This window comes from Salvelinus alpinus, chromosome 2, assembly GCF_045679555.1.
Source record: "Salvelinus alpinus chromosome 2, SLU_Salpinus.1, whole genome shotgun sequence".
Lineage (NCBI taxonomy): Eukaryota > Metazoa > Chordata > Actinopteri > Salmoniformes > Salmonidae > Salvelinus > Salvelinus alpinus.
The window spans coordinates 50,126,833-50,146,314 of record NC_092087.1 but is presented as its reverse complement, the minus strand read 5'-3'; the positions used below and the strand labels follow the sequence as shown (position 1 = coordinate 50,146,314).

At 41.9% G+C, this 19,482-nt stretch overlaps 1 protein-coding gene and 1 long non-coding RNA gene across 2 annotated transcripts; one reads left to right on the top strand and one right to left on the bottom strand.

Annotated features, from left to right (window-relative positions):
* Positions 1-2,570: 2,570 nt before the first annotated feature.
* On the bottom strand, positions 2,571-3,025 carry LOC139551060 (uncharacterized). Its single transcript, XR_011670191.1, has 3 exons — positions 2,978-3,025; positions 2,752-2,796; positions 2,571-2,660 (listed from the first exon to the last, which is right to left on the bottom strand). It is a non-coding gene; the product is annotated as an uncharacterized lncRNA (long non-coding RNA).
* A 4,059-nt stretch (positions 3,026-7,084) lies between these two features.
* On the top strand, positions 7,085-11,204 carry LOC139564232 (uncharacterized). Its single transcript, XM_071383580.1, has 10 exons — positions 7,085-7,216; positions 7,539-7,565; positions 7,844-8,128; positions 8,658-8,972; positions 9,417-9,515; positions 9,702-9,720; positions 9,830-9,861; positions 9,972-10,076; positions 10,635-10,675; positions 10,820-11,204. Exons 1-10 carry the CDS (start codon positions 7,159-7,161, stop codon positions 10,910-10,912), a joined length of 1,074 nt encoding a protein of 357 aa, XP_071239681.1. The 5' UTR covers positions 7,085-7,158; the 3' UTR covers positions 10,913-11,204.
* The last annotated feature ends 8,278 nt before the right edge of the window (positions 11,205-19,482 follow it).

Sequence of the window (19,482 nt, the reverse complement as noted above, 5' to 3'; positions counted from 1 at the left end):
CATAGATAACATTACATATTTTAGCATTATCTAGAATAATCAAGATCAAAATCAAATATTGTAAAATGCTAACAAAGACGAGGGAATGGTTGAAGTCAATTTATTCTGCTTGCTTTTTTGTTTTACAGAGGAGAACATTTCAAACAGAGCAAAAAAGCATATGATTTTGTATTTACTGTACTTCAAGAGTCTTATCAGGAAGGTAAAACGAGGCTAATCTCCCATGTTAACTGGAGAAAAAAAATGGTCATGAAAGTTATGGTCTCACACCAATTTCATCTTAACCGCTCAGCAGTCATTGGACTAAAATGCTAGAATGAAACATTTAAATTGGGAATTTGAAAAATAACAGGTAAACATGGGGAAATGGGTAGATTTAATAGTATTTAGGAAATCTATCTTTTTCAGTTTTGATTATCTGATGTTGCCAACAATGTAAACATTATTAAAACCAAAATATTATATTATATTTGTATCTATTTGATTTCAAATACATTTTAAAAAATTAATTATATCCAACAGTTATGGAAGGAGGTATAACACAGATGACAGAATATATATAAATACAGTATATATTTAGCAATTACAGGAGGGGGGGGATTTTTTTTTAAAGGGGAGAATGTCCCGGACCTCTCCAAAACGCCTGAATATAAATAGAGACACAGTAACCTATATTATGGAAAGGCAGGTAACAGAAGCCATGTATCCATGTGTGATACAGTAGATACCTCGCGGGCAAAACATTTTAGTGGCCCACCCTCAGTGCGGGGGAGAGAAAATGTGCAGCTTTAATGTTATTGTACTGCAATTCTACTCACTCTGCCATGGGGCAGAGAGAATTTTCTTTGTTTTTAAGCTAATTTCCTGCAGGTCTACACGATTTGCTATGCAATGAAAAGACAACTTTGCAGTTTTAAAGCTTATTTCCTGCAGTTCTACACATTTTGCCATGGAATGGAGCCGCTTATGTTACTTAAAAATAGAAACAGTACTGCAGTAGATGAATTCGATACTGTTTTACAGTAACACGATGTGTGATAGGTCATCCTGAAAGGTCATCCTGAAAGAAAGAGTATTTCTGTAAGACATAGCTACAGTGGTGTAGATTCAGTGTGTCTTCAGAAGACTGTACAACCCATCCGGCTGGGCTGAGGTTGCTGGTCTGCCGGGGATTGAGCTGTATACGTGGTACACAACAGACTAGAGAAAGGAAACAGACAGTTTAACTTCAGTCCTTTGAATGTAAAGTAATGTAAATGTAATGTATTCTAAATGGATGTAACATCAATCTGAAACTGAGAGTCGTTCACAATCACCAAACACAGTGGGTGATTCCGAACTTACATTGTCTTTTTCAGATGACTGTCCATTCTCTTGAACATGTCCTGTAAAACACAGAGCAGAGGGAGACTGAGTTAGTGTGTGTGTGTGTGTGTCTGTGTGTGTGTGTGTGTGTGTGTGTGTGTGTGTGTGGGTGCGTGTGTGCGCACGCGTAAGTGTGTGTGTGTGTGTGTGTGTGTGTGTGTGTGTGTGTGCGTGTCTGTGTTACTTTGCTGTTCTTAATGTCACTTCACACTTCTCCTCCTGACTCAAACCACCCTGCAGACGTACAGCTCTGTTCTCACGCTTTCAAGATGCTCTGACTAACACCTTATTTTATGTTTTAATTTAGTACAGTTGACATTGGGTGACAAAGTGTTATTGTGCTGAGGGTCCCAAATTCTCGTCCCAGGTCAGGAAGACAGGGACAGAAGACGTTCATATACAAACTCACCTGAGGGCAAGAACGTGGACGGTACACTGGTGATGAGAGAATAGATCCCAGCATCCCTTGAATCCAACATGCCTGCACTGCTCACAGCTCCCATCACCAAATCATGTAGAACAGAAACAAAATGAAAATGAAATTAGAATATGTGTTTGTACATGCATGTGTGTAGTTGTGTTAGTAGTGTGTACAGTGCTTGAAGTATTTTGTTTGGAACATACATTGGCTGTGATCATCCTGTCTGGCTGTAGGTCTGTACAACATAAAAGTATAAGAAGGTTGTGGTAAGAACATCTCATCATGGACAATACAGAACTAAAGGTTGATACAATCTGCATCATATTCACAAGGGGAATTCTTACCTCTGAGAATTGGTTTTCTCTGAAAAACAAATTAGGCCATATTATTATATTGAATACAGCTTACCATATACAATATCACCAAAATGAGTTGATAGATATAGCCTACCCTATACAATATTATGAAAAGGAGTTGAAAGATTATCCCATGTCAAAGGCAATTACCTTAATATGACAAAGGAAAATGTTTGCAAGTTATTTGTTATGCAGAATCAGAAGTGCTCACTGGTCCTACTGCAGAGATTGAAGGCTGTCAATCCCACCAGCAACATAACCATTCCAGAAGCCACACCCACTGCTGCCTGCCATAATTGCACAGCTGTTTCTGTTAGGTGACATTGGGAAGGTCATTAGCTTGTACTCCCAGGGTCAATACTACATCTCAAGATTTGATCTCATAAAATGTGTCATTAAATTGTGAGGTTGCATGTCTCAGTTGTGTATAAAAGACAGTTAGGCAGCTAGAGAAGGACGCGTACCTAGAACACTTTCTGGACTGTTTGAATTCACAACAATGTCTGTGGAGCTTTGACCTCATGTGCACATGGAAGAGAGATACCCTTTATTAACAATTACCACACAACACAACTTATTACACACTAAACTAAAATCTAGTGGCCAGACCTTTACTTGGAGTGTCAGTGGTCAAAGTAGAACTAACAGTCAAACCTGGTGCAAGGAAAGTCATTCTAATTATACAAAAATATATAAATGGGTTTATTTACTTTAATCAAGTATCAACCTCTTTTTTTGTAATGAGGCAAATTTGTGAAAATAAAGACATGGAGAACATAAAGCAATTCTATTTGCTTCGGTTCCATCTGCTAACCAGGTAAGATGACTAACACACCTGATGTAGGATTCAGAGCTGTACTGGGGGTCAAAGGAGAGGTCAAACCTGGTGAGATGAGAACTCATATTACACAAGAAAGTCATTAATTAAGCAGAAAGGAGAAGTATACTACACACGACCTACAAATCAGATGGACTAAAAGTACACAAATCTGGACTGAAATTACAAGCAACTATGAAAAGATCTATTAGTAAACCGGTCAGAACTTTAGTGAATTAATGTGAACATAAAAATGTAAACTGCAAACATTTTTAGTGGGCCTATTGGTAGTTGGTCTCACTGGGGTGTTGGGGGTCAAAGTAGAACTAACAGCCAATCCTGCTGGGAAGCAATACAAGACAAGTTCATTGTGTATCTATTTACACAAGAATAAAAAAAAAAGAATAATAATAGTGATTCCAGTTTTAAACACTCACAATGACCTTGGTAATGACCTTGGGCTTCGATGTATTGGAAGGTGTCTGGAAGAAACAAAATAGGTCTTGATCAGGAAAATGTACCATTCAAAATAATAAATAAACATGAGAGACAGGAAGACTTTGCACAAGTTGGTAAAGTATCATATACTACACTAGATCCATGGGCATGTTATCAAGCAGTATTCATTCTGATCTGAACAAAATAATGATACAGAAAAATACATCAATAAGATGATCAATGGAATAAGACACAATTATTACAGCAATGAGATTCAGAAATATATAAAGAGTTCCTGAAGTAAAATATTAAAAGAGGAGAGAGAATCCTGTAGCACTAACAGATGATGGAACTTGGAATGGAGGAATAACTCACCGAAAAGGAGGATGACAGATGACCAGCCATATCAGGGATGAATAACGCCATTTATCAGACGTCTACAGACTGTTAGTCTGACTTCACAGAAGATGGTGACTGTGTCAGAGAGGGTTGTTTGAGTAGAGAAGTAGATGTGGAGCTTGTTCACAGGAAAACCACAGATAGCAGAAACCAGTCTAATACAGAAAGTGTGGCTAACGTTGCAGAGGAACATTCAGAATAATTTATAGTTATTTTTGTTGTCTGTAGCTGTTTGTCTTTAACAGCTGATATTTTGCATCATTAGATGGCTTCAATTACATTTTCAAAACCAACAAACTAGCTGTCTGAGTAAAAGATTTGTCTTAGACTTTTTGGTTTCATGTGTTTGACAGCTGTATTTGTTTTAGTGGTTGAGTTTTACTAATCTCTCCTTGTAATTTCAGACAATCTCAGTTTACCCAGAACTAAAGTGTCACGGCATTCATCGGAAGAAGAAGAGGAATCGTCAGACCAAAATGCAGCGGGGTACGTATTCATCTTTATTCGCTTAACTGACTCAACACTGAATACAAAATAACAAAAAGAATAGCCGAAACAGTTCTGCAAGGTGCAACCAACACTAAACAGAAAATAACCACCCACAACTAACAGTGGGAAAACAGGATACCTAAGTATGGTTCTCAATCAAAGACAACGAAAGACAGCTGTCCCTGATTAAGAACCATACCCGGCCAAAACATAGAAATACCAACCCTAGACATACAAACATAGAATGCCCACCCACATCACACCCTGACCAAACAAGAAATAGAAACATACAAAGTAATCTACGGTCAGGGCGTGACATAAAGTCTTGTGTAATTGGCCAGATGCTTTATTTATGTACTGAGTCCATATGTGTTAAGAGAAGAGAACCGAACGAGGATCAGAACCGGAACAAGGAGCTCGACCCTTTGTCTTTGCAAGTTAAAGGCAAGTCTTTGGGCCAAATGTCACCTCCCCTTTTTCTGCTTACATAGAGTCAGATTAATTTATGGATACTATTTTTGTCCCTGCGTGCAGATTGAAGTAATTTGATAACTAGCATTACAACAAACAGTATGAAAAAGTAGCCCAACAGGAACATGGTAAAATGGCACAACAGTACATTGTTTACAAACATTCAGATAGTCTTCTTACCCTGAATTGTGACTGTAGAAGGCTCACTGTATATGGATCCTAACCTGCTAACCTTTAGCACTGTACTGACAATGTATTTTGACCTCAGCAGGTTAACTGTGACCTGTTCATCTGAGAAGCTGAGCTCCTGTGAGTGTATGTCTACAGAGTAAAGGTAGTGTAAATTCACTCTTCCTACTGTGTAGAAGAAACACTGAGCTACAGAGACAGATGTAGGAGTCTGACAGCTCTGCTGAACTGAGTCTCTCTCTCTGATGACTGAAGGACACGCTGTCAGACTAGGCTGAGGAAGGTCTGTGAGATCAGAGGAAAATTATATTTCACACTACGGCAATGTGTTAAATCTCCAATATTATCTAAGTCTTATGTTCCCTTAATCAATATCATTGTACCCACAAACAGAGACAGTGAATAACATCTCCATATTAAGTTAACTAGCCTTTTACTAAACAGATGAAAGTGACTGACTAAAATATTGTTAGCACATTTCATTTAATGAGGAAACTAAAATAGTTAAAATGGAAAAACTACTGTAAAACTACAGTGTGTGGACATCTCACTAACCTTGAGCTTGGAGAGACCAAACAGCATCTAGCAAAGACAAAAAGTCAAACGAGCGTCTTAGTCATTCTGGGTGAAAAAAATGTCTTTGTCTTCTGTTGTCCATTTACATTTATACAGATACAGTATATTAGTAAAATGGAGACTGTTCATTCGCAGTAACTACTCAGTCACACAGTACATCATGACTTACATTCCACATGCTGATCAATTAATTGTTTTATATACAGTACCATGAATGCACATTTGTACAGCATGGTCAACCATCCGGCAGGTCAGTTTTCTTAGGTGACGAGAGGTGGCTATAATACTGTAGGAGAGGTATCATAGCTATGATACATAGTGAAAGTATGCATGTGTTCTCAGTTCTTCATGTGTAGTTTATAACCAGACATACAGTCTATTTACATAGAGACCAGCCAGCATACAAGTCTGAAAGAAAGTCACCTTTATTGAATGAATATTAACAAGCAGGCCAACACTCAATAGTAATATTCTGATACAGCACATACAATAGCAAACGTCCGGGGCACTGGAGACAGCCTCCTACAGTAGGTTTTAAACACAGTATCCATTCTGAACAGAACATTCTCTCTCTTTCTCTCAGGGGGTTTCCTGCAACAGTGTTCTGATTCTCTCTCACTATTTCTTTATCTCTTACACATACACATTCGCGCACACACACACCTAAAGTACACATACACACATATGCATGCGCACACACACACCTACAGTACACACACACACACACACACACACATATGCATGCACACACACACACACTTCTTTTCACATATTTACACCCGCAACACCCCAAAAATATGCCGCCTCTCTCATAACACTGCACAGGCTGTCTACTAGGGGGAAACGATAGGTGAGAAGACGTACACCACTCTAAAACACAACTTCACACTGTCACGATGCAGAGGCAATTCATGTATGAGGACTGGAGCATCATGGGAAATAAGCGCATGTTCACACAAGTAATCATTCAGCATGCTGGACACACATTTAACTTGTTCCTAAATCTTTACTGTACAGCAGAAAACATTTACTATTACAAATAGTACAGTCCCAAACTGACATATTCAATAAGCCAAACTGATTTTTAAAAAATCCATCAAGAATAACTTAAATACAAAAACTTAACGCCATTGTTAAGTAAAGAACATTTAAAAAATCTGCCATTGGTCACATTGTTTTGTTTCATCCAAAGGTTTGCATTTCAACATCATACAATAAATCAAATGCAACTTATACATGACAAAGAAACTGAATCTGTCAGCCTGTATTAGGCTTCTCATACTCTGAATCAGAAAGTCTTTAACTCCTTCGATTGCTTTTGGTGATGTCTGTTGGCCTTCAACTCCTGGGTCGTGTTCAATAGGCACCAAACAGAAGAAAAATGGACTGAAACTGGGAAGAAACGCTCATTCTTATTTTCCTTTGCAAATATCTACAGACAACAAAAATAATGACTGATAAACTATTCTGAATGTTCCTCTGCAATATTAGCCACATTTTACGTATGAGACTTGTTTCTGCGCTCTGTGGTTTTCCTGTGAACAAGCTCCACATCTACTTCTCTATTCAAACAACCCTCTCTGACACAGTCACCATCTTCTGTGAAGTCGGACTAACAGTCTGTAGACGTCTGATAAATGGCGTTATTCATCCCTGATATGGCTGGTCATCTGTTTCTGGTCATCCTCCTTTTGGGTGAGTTATTCCTCCATTGCAAGTTCCATCATCTGTTAGTGCTACAGGATTCTCTCTCCTCTTTTAATATTTTACTTCAGGAACTCTTTATATATTTCTGAATCTCATGGCTGTAATAATTGTGTCTTATTCCATTGATCATCTTTATGATGTATTTCTATCATTATTTTGTTCAGATCAGAATGACTACTGCTTGATTACATGCCCATGGATCCATTGTAGTATATGACACCAACTTGTGCAAAGTGTTCCTGTCTCTCATGTTTATACATTTTTTACAATGGCACATTTTCCTGATCAAGACCTATTTTGTTATTTCCAGACACCTTCCAATACATCGAAGCCCAAGGTCATTACCAAGATCATTGTGTTTTAAACTGGAATTATTTACCTTTTTTTTGTCGAACTATTTTTACTAAATAATTTTACCATCAATCAATCAAAGTTATCGTGTTAACCTAAACTACATTATTGAAGATGCACTGTTATCATCTAATAGACAGCAGTGACTTAATTGTTTTTCTTTTTCAAACGTATATCAAGTGGTACAATATCTATGAGTACTTAAACATTGAAAATGAATTTATAATTAAATGAAAAGGGACCATCATCCCTCTGATCTCACAGACCCACCTCCCAGACTGACAGTGAGCTCTGCAGTCATCAACGAAGGAGACTCAGTTCAGCTGAGTTGTGAGACTCCTGCATCTTTCCATGTGTCTCACTGTTACTTCTACATAGAGGGGGGGAAGAATCTTCCAGACTCATCCTGTATGCAGGCAATAACAGGAACAGAGCTGCTGAAGAGGGCAGGTCCAACATTTCCGGCTGTGGTCAAATTGACGTGTTACTATGCTGTAGGGAAGTCTCACACATCTCCTTTAAGTGACCCTGTCTCAGTCACTGTTCAGGGTAAGTAGGTGGTTTATAAAATCATACACTTATAATACAATATAACACACTATAATATATTAGTATAATATAGTACATCTATAGTATAAAACACCATAATACATTGTTATACCATATTTATTATGCTCTTCTTGAAAATTTGATCTATAATGTTGTGTTTCCTAAACATCTTCATTTCACATAATGATAGGATTTACTGTACTTTGTACAAACATAAATACTGACATAGTCGAACATTTTATTTATGGATTTTCCATACTGTTTATATGTATGGATGACCTGGAATGTTCTTTAAATGCAACGTTCAAAGATACACATTTATATGTTTCTACACCATAGATACTCACTATCAATCAACATACAGTGACACTGCTTCTGTCACTATTGGTAGGAGATTATTGTTCAAATGAATACTGTAAGTTTGAGTTACTGTAATCACATATAAAATCCATCATTATATCATAATGTTGGCTTTATATGAAATTAATCAATGTATGCTATCAACAGTATAGTTGTTTTCTCCTCACAGGTGAACTACAGAAACCAGACATTGATATCAATGACGAATCTTCTCATGGCATCACCATTACTTGTGTACTTCCTGAGTCTGTCAGAGATGGTAGTAGCTGTAACCTGTACACTGGAGACCAGCCTCAGGCCTACAAAGAGGCTCAGGCCATTAGGATGAGGTGGAAGTCATCCGTGAGATTACTCTGTAACTTCAGTGTGTCTAAGAATAATCTGTTCAGTCGTCTGCAGGAGAGGAGAGATGTGAGCTGTGACTACAGAGAGAACACAGGATTTCTCTCTCTCTCTCCACACAGTGATCTATATAACTTTACAGGTAAGGGAGTCATTAATTAGTCTGGCTGACATCTAATTCGAAGTCCTCCTGACTTCAGACTCTGGAAAGGCTATTTTGATGTTGTCGGGACGATGTGTTTTTTTCACTCAAACATCCACTTGGACAGTCATACACAGACCCGAGCACCGCCCCGTTCCAATACAACTGTTGGATTTGCAAATCCAAACAAGGAGAGGTCCCAAACCTAAATTGTTAATAAAGGGTATCTCTCTTCCATGTGCACATTAGGTCAAAGCTCCACAGACATTGTTGTGAATTCAAACAGTCCAGAAAGTGTCCTTCTCTAGCTGCCTACCTGTCTTTTTTACGTAACTGAGACATGCAACCTCACAATTTAATGACACATTTTATGAGATCAAATCTTGAGATGTCGAATTGACCCTGGGAGTACAAGCTAATGACCTTCCCAATGTCATCAAACAGAATCAGCTGTGCAAATACAGCAGGCAGTAGTGGGTGTGGCTTCTGGGGTGGGCCTGTTCCTGATGGGATTGACAGCTGTCTGTCTCTGCAAGAGGACCAGTGAGTACTTCTGGTTCTTTATACACAATATTATGCAACATTTTCCAAGTGCCGTTGACATGGGTTAATCTATCAACTCCTTTTGGTGATATTGTATAGGGTAGGCTATATCTATCAACTCATGTCGGTCAAATTGTACAGGGTAGGCTGTATTGACTATAATAATTTAGCCAATTTGTTTTTCAGAGAAAATCAATACTCAGAGGTAAGAATTCCCCTTGTGAATATGATGCAGATTGTATCAACCTTTAGTTCTGTATTGTCCATGATGAGATGTTCTTACCACAACCTTCTTATACTTTTATGTTCTACAGACCTACAGCCAGACAGAATGTTCACAGACAATGTATGTTCCAAACAAAATACATCAAACACTGCACACACTACTAACACAACTACACACATGCATGTACAAACACATATTCTAATTTCATTTTAATTTTGTTTCTGTTGTAGGTGATTTGGTGATGGGAGCTGTGAGCAGTGCAGGCATGTTGGATTCAAAGGATGCTGGGATCTATTCTCTCATCACCTCTGTACCGTCCACGTTATTGCCCTCAGGTGAGTTTGTAACAGAAGGTCTTCTGTCCCTGTCTTCCCCACCTGGGATGTTCATTTGTGACCCTCAGCACAATGGTTGACTTTGTTACTCAATGTCAACTAAACTAACTTAAAACATCAAATAAGGTGTTAGTCAGAGCATCTTGAGAGTGTGAGAACAGAGCTGTAAGTCTACAGGGTGGTTTGTGTCAGGAGCAAGTATAGCAAAGTAACACACACAACCACACTTACACTTACGTGTGCGCACACACACACACACACACACACACACACACACACACACACACACACACACACACACACACACACACACACACACACACACACACACACAGACACAAACACACACACACACACACACACACACACACACACACACACACACACACACACACACACACACACACACACACACACACACACACACACACACACACACACACACACACACACACACACACACACACACACACACACACACACACACACACACACACACACACACACACACACACACACACACACACCTCTAACTCAGGCTCCCTCTGTGTTGTACAGGCCATGTTGAAGAGAATGGAAAGTCATCTGAAAAAGACAATGTAAGTTCAGAATCACCGACTGTGTTTGGTGACTGTGAAATACTCTCAGTTTCAGATTGATTTTACATCGTTTTAGAATACATTACATGTACAGTACTGTAGTTTCAAAGGACTGAAGTTAAACTGTCTGTTTCTTTTCTCTAGTCTGATACGTACCACGTATACAGCTCAATCCCCGACATACCAGCAACCTCAGCCCAGCCGGATGGGTTGTACAGTCTTCTGCAGACACACTGACACTACACCACTGGCTTTGTGTAGCAATGTCTCACATTTCATACAAATACCCTCTTTCTCACATGATGTCCTTTATTATCACTCATCAAGTTACTGTAAATACGTCTCATAGAAGGTAGTACATATTTTACATGTGGACCCCTGGCTAATGTTACATGCCTGTCCAAGGTATCTGTTACTGTGTTAGTAGTAATCTACTGTATTTATGTCTATTCTGTCATCTTTGTGATACCTCCTTCTATACCAGTTCGATACAATGTATGAAATAAAATGTCTTTGGAGACAAAAGTGATTAATGCAGACAATTTGAAATCATATTATCCTCAATTGGTTAACGAGTAAGACAAGAAGGATATACTGTTTTCCCGGGAACAGGCACAAATCCCCGTCATTTGCGTGAAGAAAATGCGGAGAAAATGGGGCGTACGTCAGGCTGACTTCTGAGAATCCGTAGACGATCGAATAAACTCCCACTGCATTCCGCTCTATTGGCTAACGTGCAATCATTGGAAAATAAAATTGATGATTTATGATTAAGATTATCCTAACAACAATACATTAAAAACTGGAATATCTTATATTTCACCGAGTCGTGGCTGAATGACGACACAGATAATATAGAGCTGGCGGGATTTTCTAAGCACCGGCAGAACAGAGAAGCTACGTCTGGTAAGACGAGGGGTGGGGGTGTGTGTCTATTTGTCAATAACAGCTGGTGCGCGATGTCTAATATTAAAGAATTCTCAAGGTATTGCTTGCCTGAGGTAGAGTACCTTATGACAAGCTGTATACCACACTATTGTCGTGTCTTTGGCTATGCCGGATTAATTGCTATGACATGCTATTCTATAAAATTAAAATTAATATAATTAAATGTAATTAACTAGAGAGGGACACCACGAAATAATATTTATAGAGCTGTTATCTTCCGAATAAACTCTTAAAGATTTAGTAATATTTTACATCAATAGCAGTCAACATCAATCGTCATCTTACTTCAATCTCATATTCTGAAAGTTGTAAATTCTTGGTTATCTGCAAGAATCCTGGCTAACAAGTTGAATCAGCAATACAAAATTGGGTTTAATTATTTATTTACTAAATACCTAACTAATCACACAGAATCACACATACACGATTAAATCATAACTTGATTAGAAATTGCCGTCATAAAGGAAAACGTCCCTAGCGGGCGGAAGAGATATGACAGCTTGTTACACAAAGGAAAGGGGGCTGGGTTTTAGTGAAAGAGCGGGAGACTGGAACAGAGGCGAAGCTGTGCTATCGTAAATACAGTATCTTATGCATTCTAAATTACCGCCCATTTGGAAAAGGAAAATGCAATAAATATTTACTCTGAGCTGCGCTTCAGTAGGTTGGTGGTAGATGGAAGACCGTGTTGCCAAACCGAGTCCTCTGTCCTTTGAAGAATGTCTCTGGTGGTCACTGGATACGTTGTAGTAACGTCGTTGTGTAGTAGACGGGATACTCTGACTGTCCTTCCTAACCTGCGTTTGTAGCAGCTGTTGCTAACTCAACGGCTAGGAGGTATCACTTCTGTAGTGAATACGAGTTCAAAGTTCATACCATTCACAACCAAAGCTCATGCTGATGTTGTCAGGACCCGGTGTGAGAAACAGTCACTTAGTAAACTGAGCCACTAATAGTCGGCAGAACCCAGAAGATGAGGCAGACACAGCAGTACAAAGACGGTGGTTTAATAAAGAAAAAAGGAAAAGATCTTCAGGCAAAAAATAAAAATCCACAACGTCAAAAGTAATTTCCAAGAGAAAAAATGTATATCCTCTAAGACACAAGGAAAATCCACAAAGTGGTAACAACAGCAGGGAAAAAACAAACCTCAAAAGAATTATCAAAAATAAACAAGAACAAAACCAGAGTACCTCAAGAAAATCCAACAAGAGAAACAAATGATCACAGCATGGTTTGGGCTGGGTGCTAACATACAAACACAGAGCAAAGAACTGAGGAACACTAAGGGTATACATACTTTCAAGGGAAATGAGGCACAGGTGCAAATAATAACTGGAACAAGGGAAAAAACAAAAGGGTCAAAAAAGATAAATGGGGGCATCTAGTGACCAAAACATGAACAATCCTGGCCAAATCCTGACAGATGTTGGCTTAGTCCTGTGGTTTTATCTGAACCATTTTGACATGGGATCGTCACCCTCATATCCTCGGAACAGGAAGTTATATTTTTGTCAATGGCTTATATAGTGGAGGGAGAGGGGTGTGTCTGAAAAGTTTATTACCCATATCTCTTCACAGGGGCGGGCCACTGGTTGAGCAGAGGCCTAAACTTATGAAAACCCAAATCTCTCATTTGGAAGCTAGAATTACATTTAATCTCTTCAGAAATAATTTAATATTCAAACATTTGAATTAAACAACAATTCCATGTGAATCCGATACCTCTGATGTTTAGACTTTCCACAGTAGAGTTTATGTCATCCTATCATTGATGAGAATGTCTCAGATGACAACCGAACTGACATAATATACCTTAAGTACCACCGCATATGTTCAGTTGGTCGGATTACCAGAATATAGTTAATTTCCCCCCAACTTCTGATGTTCCCAGAATCTCTATGTTAACCAAGGGGTTTTCTTATGTCACATCAGTATAGTAGGGAGAGGGAAAAAGGGGGAAAGAGGTATTTATGACTGTCATAAACCTACCCCCAGGCCAACGTCATGACACTATGTACCAAGACAGTTCTCATCTATATTATTCATAGCCGTCTATTTACCACCACACACCACTATAACCACAGACCGATGCTGTCACTAAGACCGCATTCAACCAACTCTATAAGGCTATAAAACAACAAGAAAAGGCTCATCCAGAAGCGACAATCCGAGTAGCCAGGGACTTTAATGCAGCCAAACTTAAAACCTTTTTACCACGTTTTTACCAGCATGCCACAAGTGCAACCAGAGGAAAAAAATCTAGATCACCTTTACTCCACAAACAGAGATGCATACAAAGCTCTACCCCACCCTCCATTTGGCAAATCTGACCGTAATTATATCCTTCTGATTCCTGCTTACAAGCAAAAACTAAAGCATGAAGCAACAATGACTCGCTCAAAACAGAAGTGGTCAGATGACGCAGATGCTACACTACCGGACTGCTTTGCTAGCACAGACTGTAACATGATCCGGGATTCATCAAATGGCATTGAGGAGTGTACCACCTCAGTCTCGGCTTCATCAATAAGTGCATTGACGACATCGTCCCCACAGTGACCGTACGTACATATCCCAACCAGAAGCCATGGATTACAGGCAACATCCGCATTGATCTAAATTCTAGAGCTGCCGCTTTCAAGGAGCGAGACACTAATCCGGACGCTGATAAGAAATCCCACTATATCCTCAGACAAACCTTCAAACAAGCAAAGTGTCAGTACAGGATTAAGATTGAATCCTACTCCACTGGCTCTGAAACTCGTCGGATGTGGAAGGGTCTTTTATGCTCGCTTTGAGGCAAGCAACACTGAAGCATGCACGAGAGCACCAGCTGTTCTGGATGACTGTGTGATGACGCTAGCCGTGTGATGACGGTAGCCGATGTGAACAAGACCTTTAAACAGGTCAACATTCACAAAGCCGCGGAGGCAAACGGATTACCAGGACGTGTACTCAAAGCATGCGGGGACCAACTGGAAAGTGTCTTCACTGACATTTTCAACCTCTCCCTGACCGAGTCTGTAATACCTACATGTTTCAAGCAGACCACCATAGTCCCTGTGCCAAAGGAAGAAACGGTAACCTACCTAAATGATTACCGCCCCGTAGCACTCACGTCGGTAGCCAAGAAGTGCTTTGAAAGGCTGGTCATGGCTCACATCAACAGCATCATCCTGGATACCCTAGATCCACTCCAATTCGCATACCGCCCCAAGAGATTCACAGATGACGCAATCTCAATTGCATTCCGCTCTTCCCTTTCCCACCTGGACAAAAGGAACACCTGTGTGAGAATGCTGTTCACTGACTACAGCTCAGCATTCAAACCATAGTGCCCAAGAAGCTCATCAGTAAGCTAAGGACCCTGGGACTAAACACCTCCTTCTGCAACTGGATCCTGGACTTCCTGACGGGTCGCCCCCAGGTGGTAAGGGTAGGCAACAACACGTCTATGACGCTGATCCTCAACACGGGGGCCCCTCAAAGGGTGTGTACTTAGTCTCCTCCTGTATTCCCTGTGCACCCACACCTGTGTGGCCAAACATAACTCCAACACCATCATTAAGTTTGCTGACGAGAGGCCCCCATTAACAATGACAAGGCTTTAGTGGAGCGGGTCGAGAGTTTCAAGTTTCTTGGTGTCCACATCACCAACGAACTAATCATGGTCCAAACACACCAAGACAGACGTGAAGACCGACTCAGGAGACTGAAAAGATTTGGCGAAGGTCCCCAGTGTCACGATCGTTGTCCTCCTCATCTGAGGAGGAGTAGTAAGAAGGATCGGAGGACCAAAATGCAGCGTGATGATTATCCATTTTAATTAGAAAACTTGAAAACAAAGAAAAAACTATAAATGGACAAACGAACGAAAACGTAACAGTCTCGTATGGTGACATTCACAAAGACACAGTAACAGGAACAATCACCCACAACCCACAATACAAAACAGGCTACCTAAATATGGTTCCCAATCAGAGACAACGACTGACACCTGCCTCTGATTGAGAACCATATCAGACCAAACACAGAAACAGACAAACTAGACATACAACATAGAATGCCCACTCCAGACAGCCCCCCCCCCCCCAAGGTGCGGACTCCCGCCGCAAAACCTAAACCTATAGGGGAGGGTCTGGGTGGGCATCTGTCCGCGGGTGGAGGCTCTGGCGCGGGACGTGGACCCCACTCCACCATAGTCATTGCCCGCTTCAGTGACCTCTTTGGAGCGGCGACCCTTGCCGCCGACCTTGGACTGGGAACCCGAATAAAGGGCCCCACTGGACTGAGGTGTGCCTCTGGACTGAGGGGCAGCTCAGGACTGAGGGGCAGCTCTGGACTGAAGGGCAGCTCCCGGACTGAAGGGCAGCTCCGGACTGAAGGGCAGCTCCGGACTGAAGGGCAGCTCCGGACTGAAGGGCAGCTCCGGACTGAAGGGCAGCTCCTGACTGAAGGGCAGCTCCGGACTGAAGGGCAGCTCCGGACTGAAGGGCAGCTCCGGACTGAAAGGCGGCTCTGGCAGCTCCTGACTGACGGACGGCTCTGGCGGCTCCTGACTGACGGACGGCTCTGGCGGCTCCTGACTGATGGACGGCTCTGTCGGCTCCTGACTGACGGACGGCTCTGGCGGCTCAGGACAGACGGGTGGCTCAGACGGCGCTGGACAGACAGGCGGCTCAGGCGGCGCTGGACAGACGGGCGGTTCAGGCGGCGCTGGACAGGAGGGAGACTCAGGCGGCGCTGGACAGGAGGGAGACTCAGGCGGCCTGGACAGGAGGGAGACTCAGGCGGCGCTGGACAGGAGGGAGACTCAGGCGGCGCTGGACAGATGGGAGTACCTGTAGAGAGGAAACGGAGAGACAGTCTGGTACGGGGGGCTGCCACCGGAGGCCTGGTGCAGATACGCTGAGCCGGCTTCATGGCACCTGGCTCGATGCCCACTCTAGCCCGGCCGATACGAGGCGCTGCTATGTACCGCACCGGGCTCTGCCTGCTCACCGGGGACACCGTGCACCTCACGGCATAACATGGTGCCTGCCCGGTCCCTCTCTCTCCACGTTAAGCACGGGGAGTTGGCGCAGGTCTCCTACCTGACTTCGCCACACTCCCCGTGTGCCCCCCCAATACATTTTTGGGGCTGCCTCCTCATACCGCCGCCTCTCCACTTTCGCTGCCTCCAGCTCAGCCTTGGGGCGGCGATATTCTCCAGCCTGTGCCCAGGGTCCCTTGCCGTCCAGAATCTCCTCCCAGGTCCAGGAGTCCTGCGATCGCTGCTGCTGCCCGTTACCACGCTGCTTGGTCCTTTGGTGGTGGGTGATTCTGTCACGATCGTCGTCCTCCTCATCTGAGGAGGAGTAGTATGAAGAATCGGAGGACCAAAATGCAGCGTGATGATTATCCATTTTAATTCGAAAACTTGAAAACAAAGAACAAAACAATAAACGGACAAACAAACGAAAACGCAACAGTCCCGTATGTTGACATTCACAAAGACACAGTAACAGGAACAATCACCCACAACCCACAATACAACACCATCCAGGACCTCTATACCAGGCGGTGTCAGAGGAAGACCCTATAAGTTGTCAAAGACTACAGTCACCCAAGTCATTGACTGTTTTCTCTGCAACCACATGGCAAGCGGTACCGGACATAAGACTGTTGAACAATTAATCAAATGGCCACCGGACTATTTATATTGACCACCCCTCCCACCATTTGTTTTTTTACACTGCTGCTACTTGCTGTTTATTATCTATGCATAGTCAATTCCCCCTACCTACAGTACATGTACAAATTACCTCAACTAACCTGTACCCCCGCACACTGCGGGTACCCACTGTACCTGTACCAATCATCATCTGTTTCTGGTCATCCTCCTTTTCGGTGAGTTATTCTTCCATTCCAAGTTCCATCATCTGTTAGTGCTACAGGATTCTCTCTCCTCTTTTAATATTTTACTTCAGGAACTCTTTATATATTTCTGAATCTCATGGCTGTAATAATTGTGTCTTATTCCATTGATCATCTTATTGATGTATTTTTCTCTATCATTATATTTTGTTCAGATCAGAATGACTACTGCTTGATAACATGTCCATGGATCCATTGTTGTATATGACACTTTACCAACTTGCGCAAAGTGTTATTTTGGAATGGAACATTTTCCTCATCAAGACCTATTTTGTTATTTCCAGACACCTTCCAATACATCGAAGCCCAAGGTCCTTGTGAGTGATTAAACCTGGAATTATTTTCCTTTTTTTTTGGCTAACTATTTTTACTAAATAATATTACCATCAATCAATCAAAGTTATCTTGTTAACCTAAACTACATAATTGTAAATGCACTGTTATCATCGAATAGACAACAGTGACTTAATTGTTTTATTTTTTTATGTATATCAAGTGGTACAATATCTTAAATACTTAAATATTGACAATGAATTTATAATTAAATGAAAAGTGACATCATCCCTCTGATCTCACAGACCTTCCTCCTCCCAGTCTGACAGTGAGGCCTGCAGTCATCAACGAGATAGACTCAGTTCAGCTGAGTTGTGAGACGCCTCCATCTCTCCATGTGTCTCAATGTTACTTCTACATAGAGGGGGGGAAGAATCTTACAGACTCATCCTGTACTCAGACACTCACAGGAACAGAGCTGCTCAAGAGGGCAGATCCAACATTTCCAGATGTTGTCAAAGTGAAGTGTTCCTACACTGTAGAGAAGTCTCACACATCTCCTTTAAGTGACCCTGTCTCAGTCACTATTCAGGGTAAGTAGGTGGTTTATAAAATTATACACTTCCCTGTTATACCATACTCGTTGTGATCTTTCTGAAAATGAGATCTTATGTCATATTTCATCAGTCTTCATTTCACATAATAGGTCTTACTGTATGTTTTACTGTACTGCACACTCAGGAGGCCCCTTAAATGTAACTTTCAAAGAAGCACACTCTATTCTTCTGATCTCACAGACCAACCTCCTCCCAGGCAGACAGTCAGTTCTACAGTCATCAGAGAGAGAGATTCATCCATATGTCACAGCGGTTTATTCCCAATTGGTGGCCAATGTTCATTTGGGTCTTTCCGAGCAGGGTTCGTTCTTTTGGTTCTACCCGAGCAGGGTTTGTTCTTTCGGCTCTACCCGAGCAGGGTTCGTTCTTTCGGCTCTACCCGAGCAGGGTTCGTTGTTTTGGCTCTACCCAGGCAGGGTTTGTTCTTTCGGTTCTACCCGAGCAGGGTTCGTTCTTTTGGCTCTACCCGAGCAGGGTTCGTTCTTTTGGTTCTACCCGAGCAGGGTTCGTTCTTTTGGTTCTACCCGAGCAGGGTTCGTTCTTTCGGTTCTACCCGAGCAGGGTTCGTTCTTTTGGCTCTACCCGAGCAGGGTTCGTTCTTTCGGCTCTACCCGAGCAGGGTTCGTTCTTTCGGCTCTACCCGAGCAGGGTTCGTTCTTTCGGCTCTACCCGAGCAGGGTTCGTTCTTTCGGCTCTACCCGAGCAGGGTTCTTTCTTTCGGCTCTACCCGAGCAGGGTTCGTTCTTTTGGTTATACCCGAGCAGGGTTTGTTCTTTCGGTTCTACCCGAGCAGGGTTCGTTCTTTTGGCTCTACCCGAGCAGGGTTCGTTCTTTCGGCTCTACCCGAGCAGGGTTCGTTCTTTCGGCTCTACCCGAGCAGGGGTCGTTCTTTCGGCTCTACCCGAGCAGGGTTCGTTCTTTCGACTCTACCCGAGCAGGGTTCGTTCTTTCGGCTCTACCCGAGCAGGGTTCAGTTGTCACTGACAATGAACACACCCTGAAAGCACTGAATGGTCTGAACCAGTATCTGTGTGTTAGAGACCTCAGGAA